This window comes from Equus przewalskii, chromosome 17, assembly GCF_037783145.1.
Source record: "Equus przewalskii isolate Varuska chromosome 17, EquPr2, whole genome shotgun sequence".
Taxonomy (NCBI): Eukaryota; Metazoa; Chordata; class Mammalia; order Perissodactyla; family Equidae; genus Equus; species Equus przewalskii.
Window position 1 is genome coordinate 63,184,875 of NC_091847.1, and position 23,289 is coordinate 63,208,163.

Sequence of the window (23,289 nt, forward strand, 5' to 3'; positions counted from 1 at the left end):
GATGTGAACCAGATATAGTAGTAGCAAGAATGAGAATGCCTTTCCATGGCCTCCAAGGCCCTATGCTATTCCCTCTCTCTCTGCCCTTCAGCCTTGTTTCTTTCTTACACCTGCCAAGATCGCTTCTGATTTGGGGGCTTGACACTTGTTTCTTCTGCCTGAAAAGCTCTTCTCTGAGATCTTTGCATGGATGGCACCTTATCATTTGGCCACAGCTCATATGTCCCCTCCTCAAAGAGGCAGCCTTCCTGGCCACCCAATTAATTGCTTTTCATATTTTCTTCGAAGCATTGATAAGGTGTCTTCTGTCATACGCTTACATTCAAGTGGAGGATAAACGGACAACGAGTAAAGAAATGAAAAAAAGGATTTTTGATAGCAATGAGGATTGTGGAAAAAATCTTGCAGCGGTGTAGGAGATCACGTACTCACTGTGTCTTTGGAGCCAAGATGAGCGCGTGCTGCCATTGGGCTCTGTTGTACATATTTGTCGAATGAACAAAACTCCAGCTTCTAAGCCAAAGATCCAAAAGTTTAGCCACAAACAGCAAATAATGTATAAGTATACTTTAGTCAGCTCTTTCTAATGTGTCAGTAAATTACTTGGAAGATCTAAAATTATCAAATTATTTGTAGAAAATTTGTGTTACAATTTTAACATCATCTATAGCCATATTCATTGTAAATATTCTGGTGTATATTATAATTTTGGCATTACTAATATTCAAAAACAAAACAAAAGCATTTTCTGCTTTTTTTCCCCTCAGTAATAGAAAAATATAAGAAGCTCCTGATGTTTGAGAAGGCATACTATAAATTGTGTAATCAAATCTTTAAAACCTTAGGCAAAGCAATTCTTTTATTAATCTCCTTTCGCCTACTTTTCAAGCTTTGAAGTCTAATATTATAATATTAATATTTAGTCTGTTTATATTAATTCTTTCAATTATACTATTAATCAAATGTATATCAAGGCCTATTATTTTTATCAGCTAGCAGTATTGCTGATTTTGTGTCATGTTTGTCAAAGCTGTTAATTAAAAATTGCATTTTGAATCAGAAGGTTTTTTACATGAGGTAACCGTAAGGAGTCCAGCTGAGTCTGTTGGTTCTAGTACTTGAAACAGATGGTCTCGGGAGAAGAAGAGACCGCTGTTTTAGACCCTTAGCTGCATTGATGACCCAGTATGGTAGATGCTTTATTTGGGTATGATACTAGTGAGATGTGTTTTCGGTTGTTGGTTTTGTAGGTTTTTCAAAACATTGAATTAGATTCCAGTGACCTCACATCAGACGACGCTGAGAGCATTAGATCTCTAGGCTCATATTGACTTGTCAGTCTTACATAAGTATAGCCTATATTTATGATCTATTTTTAAATTATGTTTTAAAAGTCCTTAATGAAGATCTGGTATCTATATGATATTAAAATGGATAACCCCGGGTGAAAGAGAGGAACTAGATATTTTAGGCCCATATTAATGTGTTGTTAATATGTAACTACAACCTGTGTTTTACATATGATTTTAATAAACTGTCTTTTTTAGGTTTTGAAAGCATTGAATTGACTCCTCTTGCTGCAATATGTGTGAAAATATATTCAGGGGGAAAAGAATTAAAGGTGGATGGCTCTATTCAAGTTTCTCTGCCCCTTCTGCATACAAGTGATGTAAGTGCAGGGGATCACGTACCTGCCTGGACGTTTGATATGAACACAGGTATGTGAGCTATGTGAATATTTTGAATATTTTTCTTTTGAATATTTGAATGTCTTATTGTAGAAATATGTTTCTTTGTTATTTTTATTAAGAAAATGTTTCAGCTTTATTGAGGTATATTGACAAATAAAATTTCTATATTTTAATTTTTATATTAAAAATTAATATTAAATGCTAAATTTTAATATTCAAATTTAATTTGCCTTATTATCTAAAACATTAAAATATATATTTTATATTTGAACATTTTATCTTTAGTAGAGCATTAAATCAGTGATGTTGCAATTTTAAGGACTTTTGTCAACAACCAAAATTGGCCCCACTTCAATTAATATAATACAACTGTAGGGAAAATGGTGCCAATATATTACATTAAAAAATAGCATTATTGGGGCCAGCCTGGTGTCATAGTAGTTGGGTTCACATGCTCTGCTTGGTGGCCTGGGGTTTGCAGGTTCGGATCCTGGGTGTGGATCTACACATTTCTCATCAAGCCATGCTGTGGAGGCATCCTACATACAAAGTAGAGGAAGATTGGCACAGATGTTAGCTCAGGGCCAATCTTCTTCACCAGAAAAAAAAAAAAGGAAAGAAAAAAATAGCATTATTGGGGTCAGGCCCTTGGCAGAGTGGTTAAGTCCGGTGTGCTCTGCTTTGGCGGCCCAGGTTTGCACATTCGGATCCTGGACACACGGACCTACACCACTCATCAAGCCCTGCTGTGGTGGTGACTCACATACAAAATAGAAGAATATTGGCACACGTGTTAGCTCAGGGCTAATCTTCCTCACCACACACACAAAAAGCATTATTGACTCACATTCCCATGCTTTTTTTTATATCCTCTAACATTTTGAGGAGAAATGAAATTTATTTTTTAAAGTATTTCTGCTCTTATGAGTTCTTTTTGTTTTGATAGGCAATAGAACTTATATCTAAAAGCTTGTTTAAAGTGCTTGAGAAATGTATGCTAATTTCATGAAAATAAATAACATTGTGTTATTAAGAAATAGAAAGAATGATTATTTTCCAAAAGAATCTTAGGTACCAATTTTGTTCCCTGTTTTTAGTCTCCTAAATAGCAGCCAGAAGCACTTTCTCCTCCTCTGCTTCCCTTGATTTTGTTCTTGTGTTTCCATGTAAATAGGCTAGAAGTCTTTAAGTTACCAAAAAACAAAAACAAAAACAAGGAGTGATGAGCCCACACCACATTTAGTTCCAAAAGCGCTATACCAACAGTACTAGAACAAAACAGTACTTAATTAAAAAGAAATAAGGCCACAAAATATATCCAGAAGTGTTTAATCAGAGTCCCAGAACAGATGACAAATAACTACCTACTGATAAATTTGCATTTCACTACTCACCTCCTCAAGACATATCTCAGTAAGCACAATTTAAATGTTATTTAGAGAGTCATGATTTCCCTAAATATACCTTTATCTTTATAATGATTTTATTTTCTTTAGTCAATAACAAATTATTCTATTTTATGTATTATTATAATATGTACAATATTATTAAATAATGTATCTATTATCCAATGATAATATATTGCCACAGTTTTCATAATCTTTGAAAAAGTCCTGCATAGTATTCTGTACAGGCTTTCAGCAAACTCCTCTCAGCAGTAAAGATTTAGACACTGACCGATGGGTACTTTTCACTTGCCTTCCTTTTTAGGTGCTTGGATAAATCACGGCCAGGGAATGGTCAAGGAATATAACAGTCATTTGGTTTGGACATATGACGCACCACATTTGGGCTACTGGATAGCAGCTCCACTTCCAGGAACTAGAGGTATTGTAAACATGAAACAAAGAAATTAAAAACAAAATCCAAATAGTCCTACTGGAGTTGATAGCAGCAGATCTTGATTTTATTCGAAGCTTTGCCATTACCTTCTATATGACACTGGAAAAAGCTTCTAGTCTCTTGATCTCACCTTCTTCTTTTCTTATACGCTTGAAAAAAATAAAGCTCCATGAACTCTAAGGTTCTTTATAACTCTAACGTCTGACGAGTCTGTGAAGTATGTTCAGTTCAAGTATTTTCTTTTCTTAGTTTACTTTTCATAAATAAATTCTACCCAGATCAGTTAGAGCTTTTGGTTGCAAACAACGGGAACAGATTTTTGGATAATTAAAAAAAAAGTATTAGGATATAGAGAGTTCGCAGGATCCCAGGGAAGGTGGAAGGAGCAAACTGTAAAAGGCAGGACTACCAGAGGGCGGGTTAGCAGCCCTGCTTGCCTGTCTTGGCGAGCTTGCTGCTGCGTGGTGGCTGACTCCAGCCCTCTGTAGTCTTTTCCTCACACTGTTCCTGGTCATTCTAGGGATGAAGAATTTGGTTGGCCCAGACTTGGGTCGTGGGCACACCCCTTGCTGGGGGTGGGGGTGGGGATGAGGAAGGGCTGTTGAATAATAGCGTCCCCAGACTGTTTCCAAGATAAGACAACGATAGCCCAAATGAAGATTGTCCCGACATATGAACAGAAGGTGGACGAAAAGCAAGAGTTGTCCACCAGGAATGCTCTATTCACGTTCTAGGAGAAATGAGTATTTCGTTTTTCCTAGATTGAACATGGTATGAAATTAGCTATATAGTTTGTATCTAAGGAAATCCTACTTTCATCTTGACTTGTGTAAATCTCTCAAAATCTTCAAACATTGCATTTTTTATCCATTAAAGCTTCTTAAAAAAAGGAAAGTCTTCTAACCTGCTGTACTGTAGTCTGGTTGCACCCTGGGCCTGCTGCCACTTCTGGGCCTTTTGGGTGTTTGCTGGTATGGATTGAGCTGATTCTTGGCTGTCCCTGTTGCCAGCTTTGCTAAGTCAACTTTCCAGCCTTGAGCATCTTGTTGCTCTTGGCTCTTATCTCACTCTCTCTTAATCCGTGGGTTTGTGTATGTACAAAAAGAAAACAAAGCAAAACTTGCGGTGTCATTTTAGTGAAGTTTTGGGAGAGTGTGAAAGTTGAATGCATTTGTCATTCCTTCGTTTTTAATTCTATGTCAGAGGTAATTCTTTTGGTTTATCGAGTATCTTGGCTCCCAGCTGAGAGACAGCTGCGACCTGGCACTTTCTGCCTGTCAGGCATAGTAGCAGCGCACACCCTGATCAAGGACGTGGATGACATTTTACATACATTTCTCTTCTATAGCATCCTATCAGGGCTGTCTATTAATAATTTGAAGGCTCTCCAGAGTTTCTGAGAAAGGTTTTTTTAATAATTTGATTTATATTTTCATTTTACATGGACAGCCTTTGAATTTTGAACCATGCAAGTAACAGACTTTTTTTTCTAAGGAAGCCAAAATTTAGTATTCCAAATAGAAGAAACATGAGCCATTAACCATTGTGATCAAGAGGGAGGTTCTCCCTGTTTCTGTTTGAGTTTAGCGCTGATGAGATTATTTATTCAGAAAGCAGAGGGTGGTTACTTTTGCTCCTCATGATGCAAAGTCTCATGCAGGTTTGCCAGCTGTCTGACCTTATCTCGTTCTAGATTTGCAACTGTAATGAAATATTGATTTAAAAAGAACAATTAATATTTAATTTAATACTTCAACTCAACTAAATCCAAGTTATTTCATTTCTAATAAAAATAACCTACAAAGCCCTTGAGTTTTATAGAGAAGTGTTCTTTCCATTAAAAACATACCTGAAACAACCAATTTATGTAAGATGACTCTGAATTATAAAAGCTGAGATAATTTTCTAAAATAGGTGGAAGTTTTGTTTTAGCCTATATGTTGGAAAGATTTTGTGTGAATCAGAGAACTTAGAAGTGTGGGATCCCATTTAGAATTAGATACCTTCTAGTTTGAATTGGATCCCTACTAGTGAGGCTTTTGAAAAATTCATTCTGAAAGCATATCACAAAGGGACACTATACTAGAAACATGGGTAGCTTGATTATAGCTCTTGCTTTGCCAATAACTAACTGGGTGAGCTTGGAATAGGTACTTCTCCATCTGAATATTAGTTTTCTTGTTTCTAAATTGTAGGAGTTGGATATGATGATCCTTAATGTCCATAAACATTTTAGGATGTGAGTGTTACTGTAAAGTCAAAATTGGTCCTATGATGGGCTAGTTAGTGTCTGGTGTTCTGGAACTACTTTAGATATAATTTTATTAATAATACACTAAATGTGTTTTTAAATAAATCTCAAATAGAATCCTAGAATTCCTTGAAAAAAATATTAAGTGCAAGAAATTAAAATCAAGTTGTTTTTCATAGATTGCTATAGGTAAGTGGCAGCTCAGTAGAGTTTAATAAACAAGTGCTTCTTAATATGTTTTTAAATATACATTTTCAAATATATTTGAATTAAAATATATTGTAACTTCCACCTTTCTGACCCCTTTTAGGCACGTACACAACCACAAATGCAGATGCATACTTTTTTGCTATAGTCATGCATATCAGCCTGATATTTCCAAAAGTGAGTCCCCTGGAAAACCGTGGAGTGAAAATTGTTAGCATTACTCTGTTGTGGAAACATATATTCATATATTCTTGGGAACAGAAGTTGAATTTCACCCGGTTATAATCAAACTTCACTCTGTCGCAGCTCTGTATCCTGAATAAGAATCTGCAGATAGAATTGTTACTCTTACTTCTTTTTTGTTTGAAGAAATTTCTTATCATGTGATGCTGTGTTAGGTTGCCTATTAGATATGATAACACTTTATTACTTGTTCCCATATAAGAAAGTGTGGCCGATGCTGGAGTGCCTGTTCTTCTGTAACCTTGAAGTTTCACTTAACAACAACGGTGTGGTATAGCTAACACTTATGGAGGGCTTGTCACGTGCTAAGCTCTGTTGGAAGTGTTTTATAAGTATTAACTCGCTTAATCCTGGTAACAACCCACATGGGTGAGCTATGACAGATATGGGCTGAGACAGAAAGAAACGCAACTTGCCCAAGACCCCATAGAAAGAAATGGTGAGGCCGGGATTCTGGTTCAGGCACTCTGGCTCCTAAGTCTGTATGCATAACACAAAACTTCTCTCCAAATCCTTTAATATTACTGTTATTATTACTTTTTTTTTTTATTTTTAAAGATTTTATTTTTTCCTTTTTCTCCCCAAAGCCCCCCGGTACATAGTTGTGTATTCTTCGTTGTGGGTTCTTCTAGTTGTGGCATGTGGGACGCTGCCTCAGCGTGGTCTGACGAGCAGTGCCATGTCCGCGCCCAGGATTCGAACCAACGAAACACTGGGCCGCCTGCAGCGGAGCGCGCGAACTTAACCACTCGGCCACGGGGCCAGCCCCTGTTATTATTACTTTTTATCAAATCAGTTGATGCAAAAGTTAAAGGATCTAAAGACCTTGTGATCCTCAGTCTTTTCCATTGTCCTTGGTGAGGTTGAAAGCCTCCTTCTGGACTTTCTCTACTGGTAGAGATTACCGGAAAACTGGTTGTCTCACCACTCTTTTATCACCCTGAGTACATATTAGAAGCTAGCTGATACTGATCAGTAGACTTGTTATATGCATTTTTGAACAAAATGAAGTCTTAGTGATGTTGAAACAGATTACCTCTAAATTACTTGCATTTATTTTCCTGCAGAATCTCAAAAGCCCACACGGATCATCCCAGGGCCTTAGTCCGCTTTTACTGCGGTTAAGCTGATGACAACAGCATTGTGTATGTGTGCTCCTATAAAGGAGGACCTGGGAGCAACTGTGCCTCTGCTGGGCGTAGCTTACTGGGATCATGGTGTCTTCTTATTCTGAAGCCCAGGCAGAAAGAGTCACAACTTTTAATCCTTCATGTCCCAGAATTATTGGATTCTCTCTAGTCTTTTCATCCTTGCTTACTTTCGAAAATTCTTTTTTGAATTTGTCCTTATAATTTCTTTTTAAATTGAATACAAAACTGTCAACTCTCACGACCAACATTCTATCTCAAAATTTCTCTGCACGAGGCTCAAATTAATTAGAAATATTTTCTCCAAGTTTATTCCACCAAATATTTTGCTACTACATAACTTGGGTCACCATTTTTACTGCCTCCTGAAACAATTTCCTCACTGCTCACTGCCTGGCCTGGAAACCAGTGTCATATATTTTAGGTTTTTGTTATGGTAGCATTTTAGCCTCTAGGTACCAATGTCTGTCATAGTCAGCCATTGCTGCAGTAACAAACAAACCTGCTCTCTCAGTGGCTAACAATAGCAAACATCTCTTTGCTGCTTATATTTCGTGACTGTTGGGCTTGGCTTGGTTCAGTTCAACGTTTTTTTTTTTTATCATTCCAGAACCTAGGCTGAAGGAGTATCAACCCTCTAGGAAATGCTGTTCACATATTAGAGGGCCTTAGCAAGAGAGCAGGGCCGTATCATGCAACCTCATTGAAGGTGCTCACATTTCTTTGGGCAGAGCAAGTCAACTGATTAAACCCAAAGGGGAGGGAAGATATAACCTACCCACAGGGAAGCCTGTCATGGGAGGGAGCAAACAGAACAGGGTACACATATTTAATCTGCCTCATCCAGGATAGGACATAGTTGAAAATTTCATCTAAAATAATGTATTTTCTCTTTGTTTATATTGGACCATTTAGGTTCAGGTATAAATGGAGATTCAAAGAACATAACTGCCTACCACACAGTGTTTCTCACAGCCATATTAGGAGGAACAATAGTCATTGTCATTGGATTTTTTGCCGTACTTCTTTGTTATTGCAGGTACGAACAATGTTACTCAATGTGTTTAAACACAGAAAACTCAAACCTATAGTATCATGTCAGTAGGTTCTATGTATTACAAAGTTTATCCGTAGACATCAATTGTATGATCTTTAAAATGCGTAGATTAAAAATGGATATAGTCTAACAATAGCATTGCATATATAATGTACATGTTGTGGGATGATTTTTTAAAATGAACCTTCTAGATCACAAGTTTTAAACATTTCTTGCCTTCTCTTCTACTCTAGGGATAAATGTGGTACTCCGCAGAAAAGAGAAAGAAATATCACTAAACTTGAGGTCCTCAAAAGAGACCAGACAACTTCAACAACACACATAAATCACATCAGTTCAGTCAAAGTTGCATTAAAAGCCGAGGACAAGTCACAGTTGTTCAATGCCAAAAACTCCTCATACAGCCCTCAGAAAAAGGAACCGTCCAAGGCAGAAGCAGAAGAAAGGGTTTCCATGGTAAAAACTCGGGACAATTTTAAAATCTACAGTGAAGATGTTTCCTTTCTATCAGTCAATCAAAATAATTACTCAAGAAACCCACCACAGTCTTTGGAGCCCAATGTCGGGTCCAAACAACCTAAACATATTAACAACAATTTATCTTCATCTCTAGGTGATGCTCAAGAGGAAAAGAGGTATCTCACAGGTAATGAAGAGGTGTATGGGCGTTCCCACATTCCTGAACAACTTATGCATATCTACAGCCAGCCCATTGCCATTCTTCAAACGTCTGACCTTTTCTCCACCCCAGAGCAGTTGCATACTGCTAAGTCAGCTACTTTGCCAAGAAAAGGACAGTTAGTCTATGGCCAATTGATGGAACCAGTAAATAGAGAGAACTTTACACAGACATTGCCCAAAATGCCAATGCATTCTCATGCACAGCCTCCAGATGCCAGGGAAGAGAATATCCCCCTTGAAGGTCAACAGAGCTTACCATCCCAAACTTCAGATTGGAGCCGGTATTCGAACAGCTTACTGGAATCTGTCTCTGTTCCTGGAACACTAAACGAAGCTGTTGTGATGACTCCCTTTTCATCAGAGCTTCAAGGGATTTCAGAACAGACCCTCCTGGAGCTGTCCAAAGGAAAGCCCTCCCCACATCCCAGAGCCTGGTTTGTGTCTCTTGATGGAAAGCCAGTTGCACAAGTGAGGCATTCCTTTATAGACTTGAAAAAGGGCAAGAGAACCCAGAGCAATGACACGAGTCTGGACTCTGGGGTGGACATGAATGAGCATCACTCAAGTAGAAAACTTGAGAGGGAGAAAACTTTCATCAAAAGCATGCATCAGCCTAAGATCCTGTACTTAGAAGATTTAGACCTGAGCAGTAGTGAGAGTGGAACCACTGTCTGCTCCCCTGAGGACCCAGCTTTAAGGCACATCCTAGATGGAGGGAGCGGAGCTATCATGGAGCACCCTGGGGAAGAGTCTCCAGGAAGAAAAAGTACCGTTGAGGATTTTGAAGCCAATACATCCCCCACTAAAAAAAGGGGCAGACCACCACTAGCCAAAAGAGATAGCAAGACTAATATCTGGAAGAAGCGAGAGGAACGCCCACTGATTCCCATAAATTAACACCAAGGGTGGTTGTGTCTGCTGTCTCGTGCTGTTTATTCTTGCTTCTTGTTGTAAACTGCAGTGTGAACTGAAGAAGTTGAGACTGAGCAATCTCATGGTCCCTGGATGTGTCTCAAGCAGAGTAACTAGTAAAGTGTTAATTCAGTAATGAGAGAAGGATACCGAGCGATGCTTTTTCTGGCCTATTCGTTTATTTTTGGGTGATGAAGTATCCAAGAGTTAAAAATGTAAAATAGCTTCAAGATGTCGGTTCCCCGAAAATGTTGCTCACTCAGCCAATTTAGCCCTGACTCTCTTGAGAATAACAGCGAAATGTGTACTCCTAAAAGTTGCTTCCAAAAATCTTGCCTCTGCTTTGATGACTACCCCTGTGAAACATTTAGAAATGAAACTGTGTTCTTCAGGCATTATCTTCTTGTGAAATGTTACTGTTATGTTCTTTTTTGACTGTACTTGGAAATAACTTGATAAATGTTCTGGATTGATGTTATTGTAGAGTTTAAAGACCAAACATTTTCTTTTTGTAATCAACAGCATGTGTATTGTATCAACCCAAAAGGAAATCCCGTCCTCCTGGAAGACGGGCAAGAAGCAACTTGGTTGTTGGAGAGGAAAATACCAGCTCTTCGGTTGTTTTTGAATATAACTTCACAGAATAAATGATAAGGTGTTAGCTTGTTATTTATAAATCTGAGAAGTGAATGCTGTGATACTCAATGTTTATTTTAAATCCCCCGCCAAAAGTGAAGTGAGCTTAGCTGTCAAGAAAAACTTTTTACTGATCTAGAAAAAACCCCATATTTTTAGTTTAAAACTCACTGATACATGTAGCTAAAATTGGTTTTAAGATATTTCTTCTATTCAAAAAAAAAAAAAAAAAAACGAATTCAGTCACTTAAACACTATTAAACTTGATTTTTAAAAAGTCAGTGAATTAAAAGTTTCTTATGAACACCAAAAAATTAAGTATGTGGAGCTAAAGGTAATAAACATTTCGATTTTTTCTGAAATGTCAATGAGCAGAAAAAGAAATGCTATTTCCCTGAGAGTTAAGCATACCTTCAGGATATGAGAGCGACATCCACATGTGTTTTGTCTGTTGATGTTCATAAAAGATGTCTGAGAAAAACAGTTTCAAGTTCATGGGAGGAGTAAAAGTTTCACTTATCACTTATAGCCTTTGCAACATTTTGCAACCTTTTTTTGTCCAGTTTTGGAAGTAACATATCCATATTCTTTTTATCATAGCAAAGAATTCAGTGTGAATACATTCAACAACTGTTTTTAATTATAAATGTCTTCAACTCTGAATTATCATTCATGTGTCCTAAAAATAAAGCTCTTTGTTAATTAAAATCAGCTCATTCTATTTTTCTTAAAATTTCCATGAAGGCAAATGTCTGAAGCAGCTTCCCTTTTCCCTTGGGGAAACAAATGAAACGAAATTGCTTTATTTCTCATCCCTACTAATCTGCATGGGAGCAGCATAGAGACCCAAGGCACACAAACAAGTTGAAAGAACCAAAATTAGGCACATTAGCTTTAGTCAAATTACAGATGGATAGACAATGAAATACAACAGCTTTTTTCCCAAGATAGTGACTTCAGCCAGTTTTTTCCTGTAGCCACTTCTGAAGCATCTGACTTGTCAGATTACGCTCCTACCTGTCTGTATTAACCCAGAGAACGTAAAGAGCTAGGAAAAGCTTTGCTATATTTCACCCCAATCCGCGGAAGCGATCAGTGTTTTGAGTAATACCTAGGTTTACTTTTGGGGGGGGGGGTAGTAGTAAGACCCCAAGGTAGAGGAGGCTTTTTCTTGGTCTGATATGGAAAGATGCATTCAAAGTGGCGTAAATGAAAATGACTTGGAAAAGCTTAAGGAGTTAGTGCTCTGCTGAAGTGCCTTTGATATAGACTTGCTTTATTAGAAGGATATGATGACATCTTTCTTAAATGTGCATTTTCTTTCTGTTAGCCAAATTCAACAGATGTGCGGTTTTTATTAATTAAAAAATATAGAACTAGTGTTTCACGTTGGAACAATGAATTTTGCATGCAAGTAACATTTCTCTCTTTCGTGTGTTTAATTCTTTCTTGAATCCAGTTTATATTGATATATTGTTCATGTTGGAATGAAGTTTGAAACTACATAGGAAAACGTTGCACTTCTTCAGTATTTTAAGTGTATATTTTTCCCACCTTTAAATAAAAATGTTTCATCTCTCAGCTTGGTAATGGAATACACATGTGGGTATAAGGATATACCATTCGAGTATGCCAGTTATCGTTCTTGTGTAAAGGAAATGAGAAGATGTATCCCCAAGGGCTTTTCTAGAAACACTGTTTTTGATTTCAGAATAGAACATTTTTTATACACTGCACATTCTGTTCTCAATTGGGAAGTATAGGCAATTTATCTTTTCTAATAATCAAAAATGTGTAACTTCTCATTCCTGAGTAGTTCGCAAATTTCCTGTTAAAACGCTGAAGCCATCTACTTTTTCTTAACCCAAGTGATAATAAACCTACAATATTCACAACTTTCTTAAATTTTTAAATTGAAAACTAAGACAGTTTTTTGCAAATGTAAACCTAGAGAATTTTGGTCACAAATTGTTAACATTTGTGGATCCTTTGTATATACTTTGGATATATCTTAAAAGCAAAATTATCCCTCAATTAACTGATGGATTCGTTTACTAAAGCACAGCTATATGTATTTTTGAATACATATTATGATCTTGAGACTTTATAAAATCCATTTTTATGACATTTATGCGGTTGTATAGGGATGATTCCCTTTTGTAATACACAGTTTACCACGGAGGTCACAAATCTTGAGGAATAGAAGCACTTCTTTGCTTCGGCAATCATTTTCAGATCACTTCTCTGTGTTTGAATCCTCTGGTATCAGTACATATTAGAGTTTTAGGGATCTGTGGGTTGTAATGTCCCTCAAAACTTCCCAGAAAGGTGAAGCTCGAAGTTCCATATTCATTTCTAGGGAATGAGTTCGTCATTTCCGCATGGACTAGCATTGTGAGGAATTGGATCGTGTTAATTTCCATCTCAGACCTAGAGTTGACATTTTGCCCTCTTGTTTTCAAGTGTTTCTATCATTTGTATTCTTTCATCAGAGGAATCTCACATTTCAGTGTATTTATTGCCATTACTAATATATTTACTGCTGAAAACTGTAACAATCTGAAGATTTGTAAAATGTTAAACAGTTCATTAAAGCTAATAAAATCTAAAAATATACTTGATGCATTGTTTAATTTTGCGTAAACTACGAAACATTCTTCCCTAAGTTGTCATTTAATCTAATTTTCAATTATTATTACTTTTTTCCTTATTACATTCCCTATAGTAAAATAAATGTTATATATTTGAATACCTTTTATTTACATAATGAACTTGATTTCTCTTTGTATTTCATGTTCTCCAAAGTTCATATTTTTACTATTAAAGCTGAGTATAGACAAATTATTTTTCCATTTAATGAGAAGACTTAAGATAATCTAATAGAATGTAAAATAAGTTGTAATTCTAAAAATACCTAAGTGAGAAAAGAGTATAATATGCCCTCCTCCCTTAAAAGAAATGCCTTAGACTTTAAACCTAGACTAAATAACACCACGTCTGAGAAGCTATTTACACTTAGAGTGTCAGAGCTCCTTCGAGAGCCCTTCTGCTCAGATGACTGAACGATACTTAAGTTCAGGCGGTTTGTATTTTGGACTTTAAAATATCATTTGCAGTCGTTATCCTGGCTGCTACGTTTTTAGACATTCTGTCTAACATAGAAATTACTATAGTACTAGAAATACTTTTGGTCAATTCTAATGGGAATTGGGTTCTGAATCCATTCACAAATACACAGCGGAGATTATGACCCCCAACACTGGCACTGAGATAGACACTTCCGTTTGGATCCCTGTCAAGTGCAAGCCAGGCGGTGGCGCCTTTCTGGGCCTGGTCTCCCTCTAGGAGGGTCTGGAGTCGTAACAGGAATGATGCAGCCCCTGGGAGGAGTCATGCAGGACCCAGACTCACATGGAACTGGTTGTAATAGAAAACAGATTTCAGAAATCACAATCAGAAACAGCTGCCAAGCAGATGACGTTCATGAGCCATCATCACAATGTCATCTCAGAAGGGAAATTAATATGGGAAGGCTGATATGTAAGAACTATAGGAAAGGTGGTTGGATTGAGTTAGGAGCTATTTTAACGAGTATATCATTCACCTACTGACTCACCTACCAGTACTTGATAATTGTCACAACTAGTCAGGGACCCTTCCCTTGAGCCACGTGCTGTTTGTGCAGTAGTAGTTAAACTGTACCCCAGGATTGCTTTATCTAGGCTTCATAAAGTCACCTTTTGGCCTTCTTTTTATGGGTAGATTTCTTTATCATGATATTCATTGAAACAGCTTAATGTAAGCTCTCTCTAAATCAATTGTGGGGTGAACTTCTTTTGAGAAATCTGCTCTGTTGTCCTAGATTTGGATTTTACTCCATCAAAATAAATGCTTTTTCCTTGACCTGTTTTCTGTCTTATCTTTTCCCTTTATTTTGACCCTCTGTTTATTTTGGGCCGTGGACTTCCGTCCATTAAGTTTTTTTTTTCTTTATAAAAACATCTTCAGAATTTGACTAGAGAATTGTCTAGAAATAAATCACGATTTGTAACGTTAAATGCCAAAAAGTTAATAAACTCAATTACAAATGATGGAACAACATTTTCATTAAAAATATATGGCAAATTTCTTAGGGAAAAAAATTCATAACTGTTTTCTTTCCAAAATAGCTAAGCTTAAAGATCACATTTAAAAATTACCTGTAGTGTTTGTTGAAACATTGCCTTAACACTTTACTCCACTTTGTAGCTATAGTAAAGGAATATTTTCCTATTTCTGTTGGGAAAATTCAATGTTGAGAAATATATGGTGGTTTTTTTTCTTCCTTTGGTTACCAAACCTTTCCTGGTTAAACCCTATGTTTCCTGGTTTTCACACCTTATACTTGCTGTGGTTGTAAATAATACTCTACACTCCTGTAGGGATTGCCCGATTTCTCACATGATTTAATTCTTTTTTTCCTTCTGTTCTTCAGGTTACCAGAAGTTTCATAATTCATATGTTGACTGGTTGTAATCCCTGGAGACCTTATTAAAACAAGGTCTACTAGCTGCAGACAGTCTGATTCAAAACAAATCAGATAATTGCATTCCCAGGAGTCTGGCCTTATTATACTTGGATAGCTTAGTTACAAACCTTTCCTAAAGACTACATTGAAAAGCATAATTGTGGTTAATATGCAATGTGGAGGAAATATCTCAAAATAATTTTTATTTTATATATTCCCATACTTCAGAAAATATATTTTTTTGTTTTACTAGAAAGTACTTTTTAGAATTTATTCAGGTTAAATTTTTCTCTAATATCTAGCATTCTGTACTTCTATTTTTTCTTTTTGCTGAGGAAGATTCACCCTGAGCTAACATCTGTTGCCAACCTTCTTTTTTGTATGTGAGCCATTGCCACAGCATGGCCACTGACAGGCAAATGGTGTAGGTCTGTGTCTGGGAACCAAACGTTGGCTGCTGAAGTGGAGTGCCCTGAACTTAACCACTAGGCCACTGGGGCTGACCCTGTACTTCTATTTTGAAATCTTGATTTCTAATTTACGTAACTTCTAAAAGATTTGTGCCCATTAAATACAGAAATGTTTAATTATTAACAAGTACTTTTACAGATATTTTATTCTGTTAAAAAGAACACAACTGACCAAAATGGAGTCACTTGCCCACAAGACAGCAAATCAAGACTTAATTGTAGTTTCATCCTCTCCCAGGAGTGGAGTGTTAAACCAATCAGCCTGGAATTTCCTGATCAACACTGGTGAAGTCATCTGCCTGATAAGACCCCTGCTGTTAAAGGCCCCTAAGGGAAGGTGACCTTGCCTGAAACAATCCTTGTTTCTTTTTCTAATGACTTCCTTGTCCTGCCTCACTTCTGCCTATTAAAGCCTTTCATTTTGTACAGCTCCTTGGAGCTCCCTTTCATTTACTAGATGGGATGCTGCCCAATTCATGAATTGTTGAATAAAGTCAATTAGATCTTCAGATTTACTCAGTTGAATTTTGCATTTTAAAAATTCTCATTAATTTTTTCATTTAATGTTTATTAGCAATTATTGAGGTAACTGGGTGCCTGGGGGCAGGCTTGAGAGAAGAGCTGTCCTTTTCATTTGGATAGTCTGAGTTATAAGGGTCAGTGGAACATCCAGGAGAGTTCCCATGCATCTTTAAAGCAATCTTGGGCTGTTAGGGTACCATCAGGTGTTGGAGCTGATGCAGGGATTAGAGATTTGGGGAATTCCAGATGGTTGTCTGGAGCAACAGGTCAAGGTGAGATGGCCCAGAAAAGTTACATAGGATGAGAAAAGATTTCCATCCGTCGAGGTGATTAAATTATCTGTGTAATAAGAAACTTAGAAATATAAGTAAAATATCAATTCCATTTAATAATTTTGAATTTTAAAAATAAAGTGATGTTTGTACTGAAGTTGAAAGAAAAAAGACAATGACTTCAGTGTCTTCTTTAAATTTCATAAATATGACTTTCACTTTATATCTCAAGTTGGATATAAATTCAATTTTTGTAAGTAGAATCTTATTTAAAAATAAGTGGAAAATAATTATTTTCATATTAATTTCTTCCCTGATTATTACATTTTTATTCTATATTGCAATTTCACAACATAGATTTTCAAATAATATTTGACAAACGGGAGCAAAAGTCAGGAGACCTGGGTTCAAGTCTTGGCACTTCACATTCCTAGTAAACTTCAGTTTCGCCGAGTCACATGGGTCTGCCAGTGCTCAGAACAGTAATGCCTCCCTTACGTGGCCGATGTAAGACTTTTAAGGTGGTACAGAGGAAAAGCACAGGCTAGGCAAATAGTGGTTATTACTCTAGGAGAATACCTTTGATGAACTTAATTAAATTATCAGGGATCACTTTTGTGATTCAACCCTTGTTAACCAATCAGATTATCTCCAATTACAAGCTGATTATCATCACTGCAAACTAACACCTACAGGTATCTCTGATAGTCAGTTATCAAGGTATAACCTCCAGATGCCAGAGTTCTCTTTACAGCCACTATTGTGTTTTTTCATTAGGACCATTGAGTATTGGGGAAGGAAGAGAACCACTGAAATTACTTAGAGGATGTAGCAGGATTGGGGTAGTACTGCTCAGCTGCTCTCATGCATAGTTTGCCTCCCATAGATCATATTGTGTCATTTAACTCAGTAATACCTGCTCAGTGGTCTAGAATGATGTAGCAACAACCATTGAAGAGGCATGAAGAGGAGGTTTTTATATGGGCCTGTTATCCACTGACTCATGAATCAAAGGAACCTGGATTATTTTTACCCCCCCACCCCAGCAGTTTTTTTTCTAAATTTTTATTAATATAAAGTATGTTGTACAATTTCAAAGTATTTAATTATACAATTTCCTTCAGAAAAAAACTGTTTCTAGAAAACCTTTAGTTTTTCTTGATCACTGATGTTTTAATTGTGTTCTAAAACATGTATGAGAATAGACTGAAATGTTGAGTAAGGGGACAAGAGAGTCCCTGGTAAAGTTTGGGGGTGTCTGCAATAAGGGGACACAGACATCTCTTTCCATGATTGGATTGCTGCCCTGTCCCAGTGCAAGTGGGGGAAAAAGCACTGGGGGAGATGGCACTGTGATGCCACCAGGAGAGGTGGGAGTAAGAATTCTTTCTTTAGTAGAGAGGCCTAGCATGTAAGGGCTGAAGGAAGCTTCAGAGATCCCCATATTTTACTTATGAGAGAATGTGATTAGAGAGCTTCAGTTGCTCACCCCAGGACACAAAGCCAAGGAGAAGCCAAAATCTGACAGGAATCAAATTTCTTACTTCCAGTTCACTCAATTCTTTCTTTCTCTCAATAATTTGAACTTTTCCTCTCTTGATCTTTTAATCCAGAGATCATTATGTTATCCCATTTTAAAGAAGTCTTTGGTTGATTACAGTTAGAGAATCTATTTTCTAGAGTCCATAACAGTAAAACATTGTTTTAAACAAGAGAGAGGAGCTAACATATTTATAGATTTGTATTTGTAGATAATATCTTCATCCTTATCAACGTATTCCATTTCCTCAGCCTGTAGTGTTCTGTCAGTCCTCTTCAAACTTGCTAGCTTTATCACCTAAAGAGTTTCTTTTGAGATTGGCACTTGAGCTAACATCAGTTGGCAATCTTTTTTTCTTCTTCTTCTTCTCCCCAATGGCCCCTGTACACAGTTGTATATTCTAATTGTAGGTCCTTCTCGTTCTGCTATGTGGAATGGTGCCTCAGCATGGCTGATGAGCAGCACTAGGTCTGTGCCCAGGATCTAAACAGGCAAAACCCTGGGCTGCCAAACTGGAGTGTGAACTTAACCACTTGGCCATGGGGCCAGCCTCCAGAGGCTTTTTTGGTAGATATTCTTGGGTCCTATTTCCAGAAATTTGGATTGGGTGGGTCCACAAACAATGTAGTTATCAGAAGATACAAATGATTTTGATGATAAGCAAGTTTTGTAAACCTCATACCTTTCTAATGTGGTCCTTAGATCAGCAACATCAGCATCACCTGTGAGATTGTTACAGCTGCAGACTTTTCAGAGCTGCTCCCGACATGTTTAATTAGTATTCACATTTTAACAAGCTCTCCCAAGTGATTTGTAAACACAATACAGTCTGAGAGGCAGGACTCTAACACTCATCTTTGCTAAGTAAAATCTTAGGATTTGAACTACACACTATGGGAACCTCATGAAGCATCCGGAAAAAGTGCTGCCTTTCTATGTGCACTGCCTGGTGCATTCTTCGCTTGCCCCATATAAAAACTGTTCTTTCCACGACTGTTCCCCACACTGCAACAGTTCTAGACTCACTGTTTTCTCTTTTTTTTCCAGTTCCTTGAAACTTCCAAGACGTTTCCAGCATGTCTTGGCCTGGGGATGATGCATTTGGCCTTCCCTCTTTGGAATGCTCCTTCCTATTTCTGATTACTGTTACTCAGTCCTCTGCTGAATTTCTGAGACTTTCTCTCACCCCATCTAAGTTAGTTTCTAACCCCCAATTCCCAGGCACTTCCTATCATGTCATCCAGCCCTTATTTTTTCTATTCATTCTCATTATCTGAAATTACGTAGGTTGCCTACGTATATGCCTTCCCCAGTAGATACTAAGCTTCTTGAGGATGAAGACCCTCTCTGTCCCTTGGAACAGAGATTCAATAGTATAGTGAGTGGCTAGTTGTTTTTCTGAACTGTTGGATTGGATTTAATTTAAATTGTTTCTGTAGTTATTCATTTACTTCTTGAAACTAACATTTTCCTGAATTCCCAAAGTTTTCAAAGTGTACATATCTGTGTACACACACACACACACACATACAGAGTCTCTTGGGTTCTAAGTGTCAGAAGCATAGAACTTTGGTGTGATATATTGAATGGAAATTATTTTAGAAAAAAATATTTATTCTGATTTGAGGTACTTTTCCAAGAGAAAAAGAGGACACGTCTTCAATGAAATAATATTTGTAGAAGAGGAACTCTTTAAATTTCTGAGAATTTATAATAGGGTTCTAACCACAACAAAGATTTTATAAAATTAAAAGAAATAAAATAACCCCCAATAACCCATTTTTTAATTAAAATAATCATTGGAAAGATCTCCTTGTATAAAGAGAAAGTTTTGGAAGCAACCAAGATGTCCTTCAGTTGGTGAATAGATAAATAAACTGTGGGACATCCAGACAATGGAATATTATTTAGAGCTAAAAAGAAATGAGCTATCAAGCCATGAAAAGACATGATGGAAACTTAAATGCTTATTACTAAGTGAAAGAAGTCAATCTGAAGAGGCTATATACTGTATAATTCCAATGATAAGATGTTCTATAAAAAGCAAAACTAAGGAGACAGTAAAAAAGATCAGTTGTTGGGGGGGGGGGGTGAATATATAGAGAACAGAGGATTTTTAGGGCAGTGAAAATACTCTGTTTGACGTTATAATGATGGATATATGTCATAATACATTTGTCCAAACCCATAGAATGTACAACACCAAGAGTGAACTCCAGAGTTCACTCTTTCTGGATTTTGGTGATTTATAGATGTTGGGTGATTATAATGCGTCAATATAGGTTCATCCTCAATAAAAAATGTATCATTCTTGTGAGTGATGTTGATAATGGGGGAGGCCACACCTGTGTGGGGGCAGAGGGTATATCTATACCTCTTTCTCAACTTTATTGTAAAACTAAAACTACACACAAACACAAAAGAAGTCCTTGGGGTTCTAGTTTAAGATGGCAACATAGGAGCCTCCTGAGTTCACCTCCTTGCGAGGACCCAATAAATCTACAGCTATACATTGAGCAATTCCTTCGAAAAGAAATACAGAGACTAGCTGAGTGACTCCTACATATCAGGTCAACGAGACAATATCTGCATCACCTATGCTGGAACAGATAGGAAAGGCTGAGACACCCTCTAGCCATAAACCCCACCCCTAGCATAGAGCCATACAATCTGGAGGGAACTCCCAACCCCAAGCTTTTCCCTGAGGAGCCAAAGGCTTGGACCTTAAAGCTAGTGCCCCAATTTTTAAGACTCCCAACTGAGGGACAAGTCCCCAAAAACCTAGCTCTGAAAGCCAATGAAGCTTGCATTCATGACACCAACAAGACTTTAGCAAATAAACAGTTCTTAAAGGGATCACAAGGATTCACTGTGGTTATCCCCTGAGGGTTCAGCATAGAAAGAGCAGGTAAAAAAATGCCCACCTCCATCTTTCCCTGAAGGAGGCCTATTTGCATACCCCCAAAACAGCTGCCTGAGGGTCAGACTTCTAACATGCATCTATGGGCTGACTGTGATCCTCCCTGGAGACAAGGAAAGCCTGCAAATATTCCTCTGCCCTCTTCATCTAGCCCACTCCAAGTCATCAGCATCTTCCTGGAAGGAGTTTGTACAGATGTCTGGTGCCCTTCCTCTTGGGGCTGCCAACCAAGGAACAGATCCCTAGATCATCTGCTTCTGATAGCCAACAAGGCTTACATTCACAAGGATTCACACAGGACTGTAGCAAACAAACAGTTCTTAACTGGTGTCCCTCCACGGATTGATTCAGGGTCCCATAGGACAGTAGCAAACAAAGAAGCAGTTCTTAATGGATGTAGCAGCACCACTTGCTCCCTGCAGCTCTACCCTCAGGATCAGCACAGAGGAAGAAGGCAAAAAAGCCCATCTCCCAGTTTCTCCATGGAGAGTGCCTAGCTACACACTTTCTCAGCTTCTGCCTGAAGGTCTGGCTTCCAAATAGCCTACATCTAGGTGTGGACTGTGACCTCCCCTTTGGGACACTGACAGTCTTGGTACACGCTCAACTACTGGAAGCTGCTAAGAACAAATAAGGCAGCTTGAACAATCACAAAGGATTGAGCAACAACCAAGAGCTCAGGCATGGATGAATGATAAGGTTCATCTTTTGCACAGGAACGTTCCTCAAAACTGGGAGAGGTAGCTCTTTTATCTAATGTGCAGAAATCAACACAGAGACTCAAGCAAAATGAATAAACCAAGGAATATGTTCCAAACAAAAGAATAAGATAAAATTCTAGAAACAAACCTTATTGAAATGGAGACAAGTAATTTATCTGATAGAGTTCAATATAGCAGTCATAAGGACACTCACTGAGCTAAGAAGAACAATGAATGCATGAACAAAGTGAGAATTTCAATAACCACATAGAAAATATAAGAAAGTACCAAACAGAAATTACATAGCTGAAAGAATACAATAACTGAACAGAAAAATTCAATAGAGAGATTCAACATCAAACTACATGAAGTAGAAAAAGGAATCAGTGAACTTGAACACAGGGCAGTGGAATTCATCCAATCAGAGCAGCAAAAAGGAAAAAGAATGACGACAGCTTAAGGAACGTATGGGACAAAATCAAGTGGAACAATATTTGCATTAATGGGATTCAGGAAGGAGAGAGAGAAAAGGGCAGAAAATTCATCTAAAGAAATAATGGCTGAAAACATCACTAACCTGGGGAAGGAAACAGACATCCAGATCTAGGAAACTAGAGACTTCCAAACGAAATAAATCCAAGGAGACCCACACCAAGGCACATCTTATTTAAATTGGTGAAAGTTAAAGACGAAGGGAGAATCTTAAAAGCAGAAAGAGAAAAACAACTTGTTACATACAAGGGAACCCTCCTAAGACTATCAGCATAATTTTCTGCAGAAAATTTGCAGGCCAGAAGGGAGTAGCATGATATATTCAAAGTGCTAAATGAAAAACTGCCAACCAAAAATATTCTACCTGGCAAAGTGGTCCTTGAGAACTGGAGAAGAGATAAAGAGTTTTCCAGAAACAAAAACTGAAGGAGTTCATCACAACTAGACAAGCCTTAGAAGAAATGTTAAAGGGAGTTTTTCAAACTGAAGGGAAGGACACTAATTAACATATGACAATAAATCTCAGTGGTAAATGAAAGTATAAAATTAAATTTAGAATACTGCAATGTTGTAATGGTGATGGGTAAATCACTTGTAACTCAAGTATAAAGATTAAAAGACAAAAATGTTAAAAATAACTATAACTATAATAATTTGTTCATGGATAAACAAAGTAAAAATATGCAAAATGTGACATCAAAAACATAAAGTGTGGGGGAGGAGAGTAGAAATGTAGAGGTTAAGCATACATTTAAAATTAAATTGTTATCAACTTAAAACATACTGCTATAAAATGTTTTATGTAAGCCCCATGGTAATCATGAAGCAAAAACTTAAATACACAAAACATAAAGAGAAAGGAATCTTGGGCCGGCTCCGTGGCCAAGTGGTTAAGTTCGCACACTCCGCTGTGGCGGCCCAGGGTTCGGATCCTGGGTGCGGACATGGCACCACTCATCAGGCCACGTGGAGGCGGCATCCCACATCCCACAACTAGAAGGAGATGCAACTAAGATATACAACTGTGTGCAGGGGCGTTTGGGAAGATAAAGCAGGAAAAAAAAAAAAAAAAAGAAGATTGGCAACAGTTGTTAGCCTAGGTGCCAATCTTCAAAAAAAAAAAAAGAGGAATCTCAACATACAACTATAAAGTCATCAAATTGCAGAGGAAGAGAGCAAGAGAAGAAAAAGGAACAA

General features: G+C 37.4%; 2 protein-coding genes across 2 annotated transcripts in view; one reads left to right on the top strand and one right to left on the bottom strand.

The window, feature by feature from the left end:
- The window catches only part of FAM171B (family with sequence similarity 171 member B), a 64,178-nt gene extending 50,894 nt beyond the window's left edge, over positions 1-13,284 (top strand). The window contains exons 5-8 of the mRNA XM_008530580.2: positions 1,548-1,718; positions 3,402-3,518; positions 8,298-8,421; positions 8,673-13,284. Of these exons, the coding sequence (XP_008528802.1) occupies positions 1,548-1,718; positions 3,402-3,518; positions 8,298-8,421; positions 8,673-10,017 (1,757 nt within the window). The 3' untranslated portion in view covers positions 10,018-13,284. The remainder of the gene's footprint in view (positions 1-1,547; positions 1,719-3,401; positions 3,519-8,297; positions 8,422-8,672) is intronic.
- Positions 4,927-23,289, bottom strand: part of ZSWIM2 (zinc finger SWIM-type containing 2) — a 59,640-nt gene continuing 41,277 nt past the window's right edge. The window contains exon 12 of the mRNA XM_070581641.1: positions 4,927-5,234. Coding sequence (XP_070437742.1) covers positions 5,223-5,234 — 12 coding nt within the window. The 3' untranslated portion in view covers positions 4,927-5,222. The remainder of the gene's footprint in view (positions 5,235-23,289) is intronic.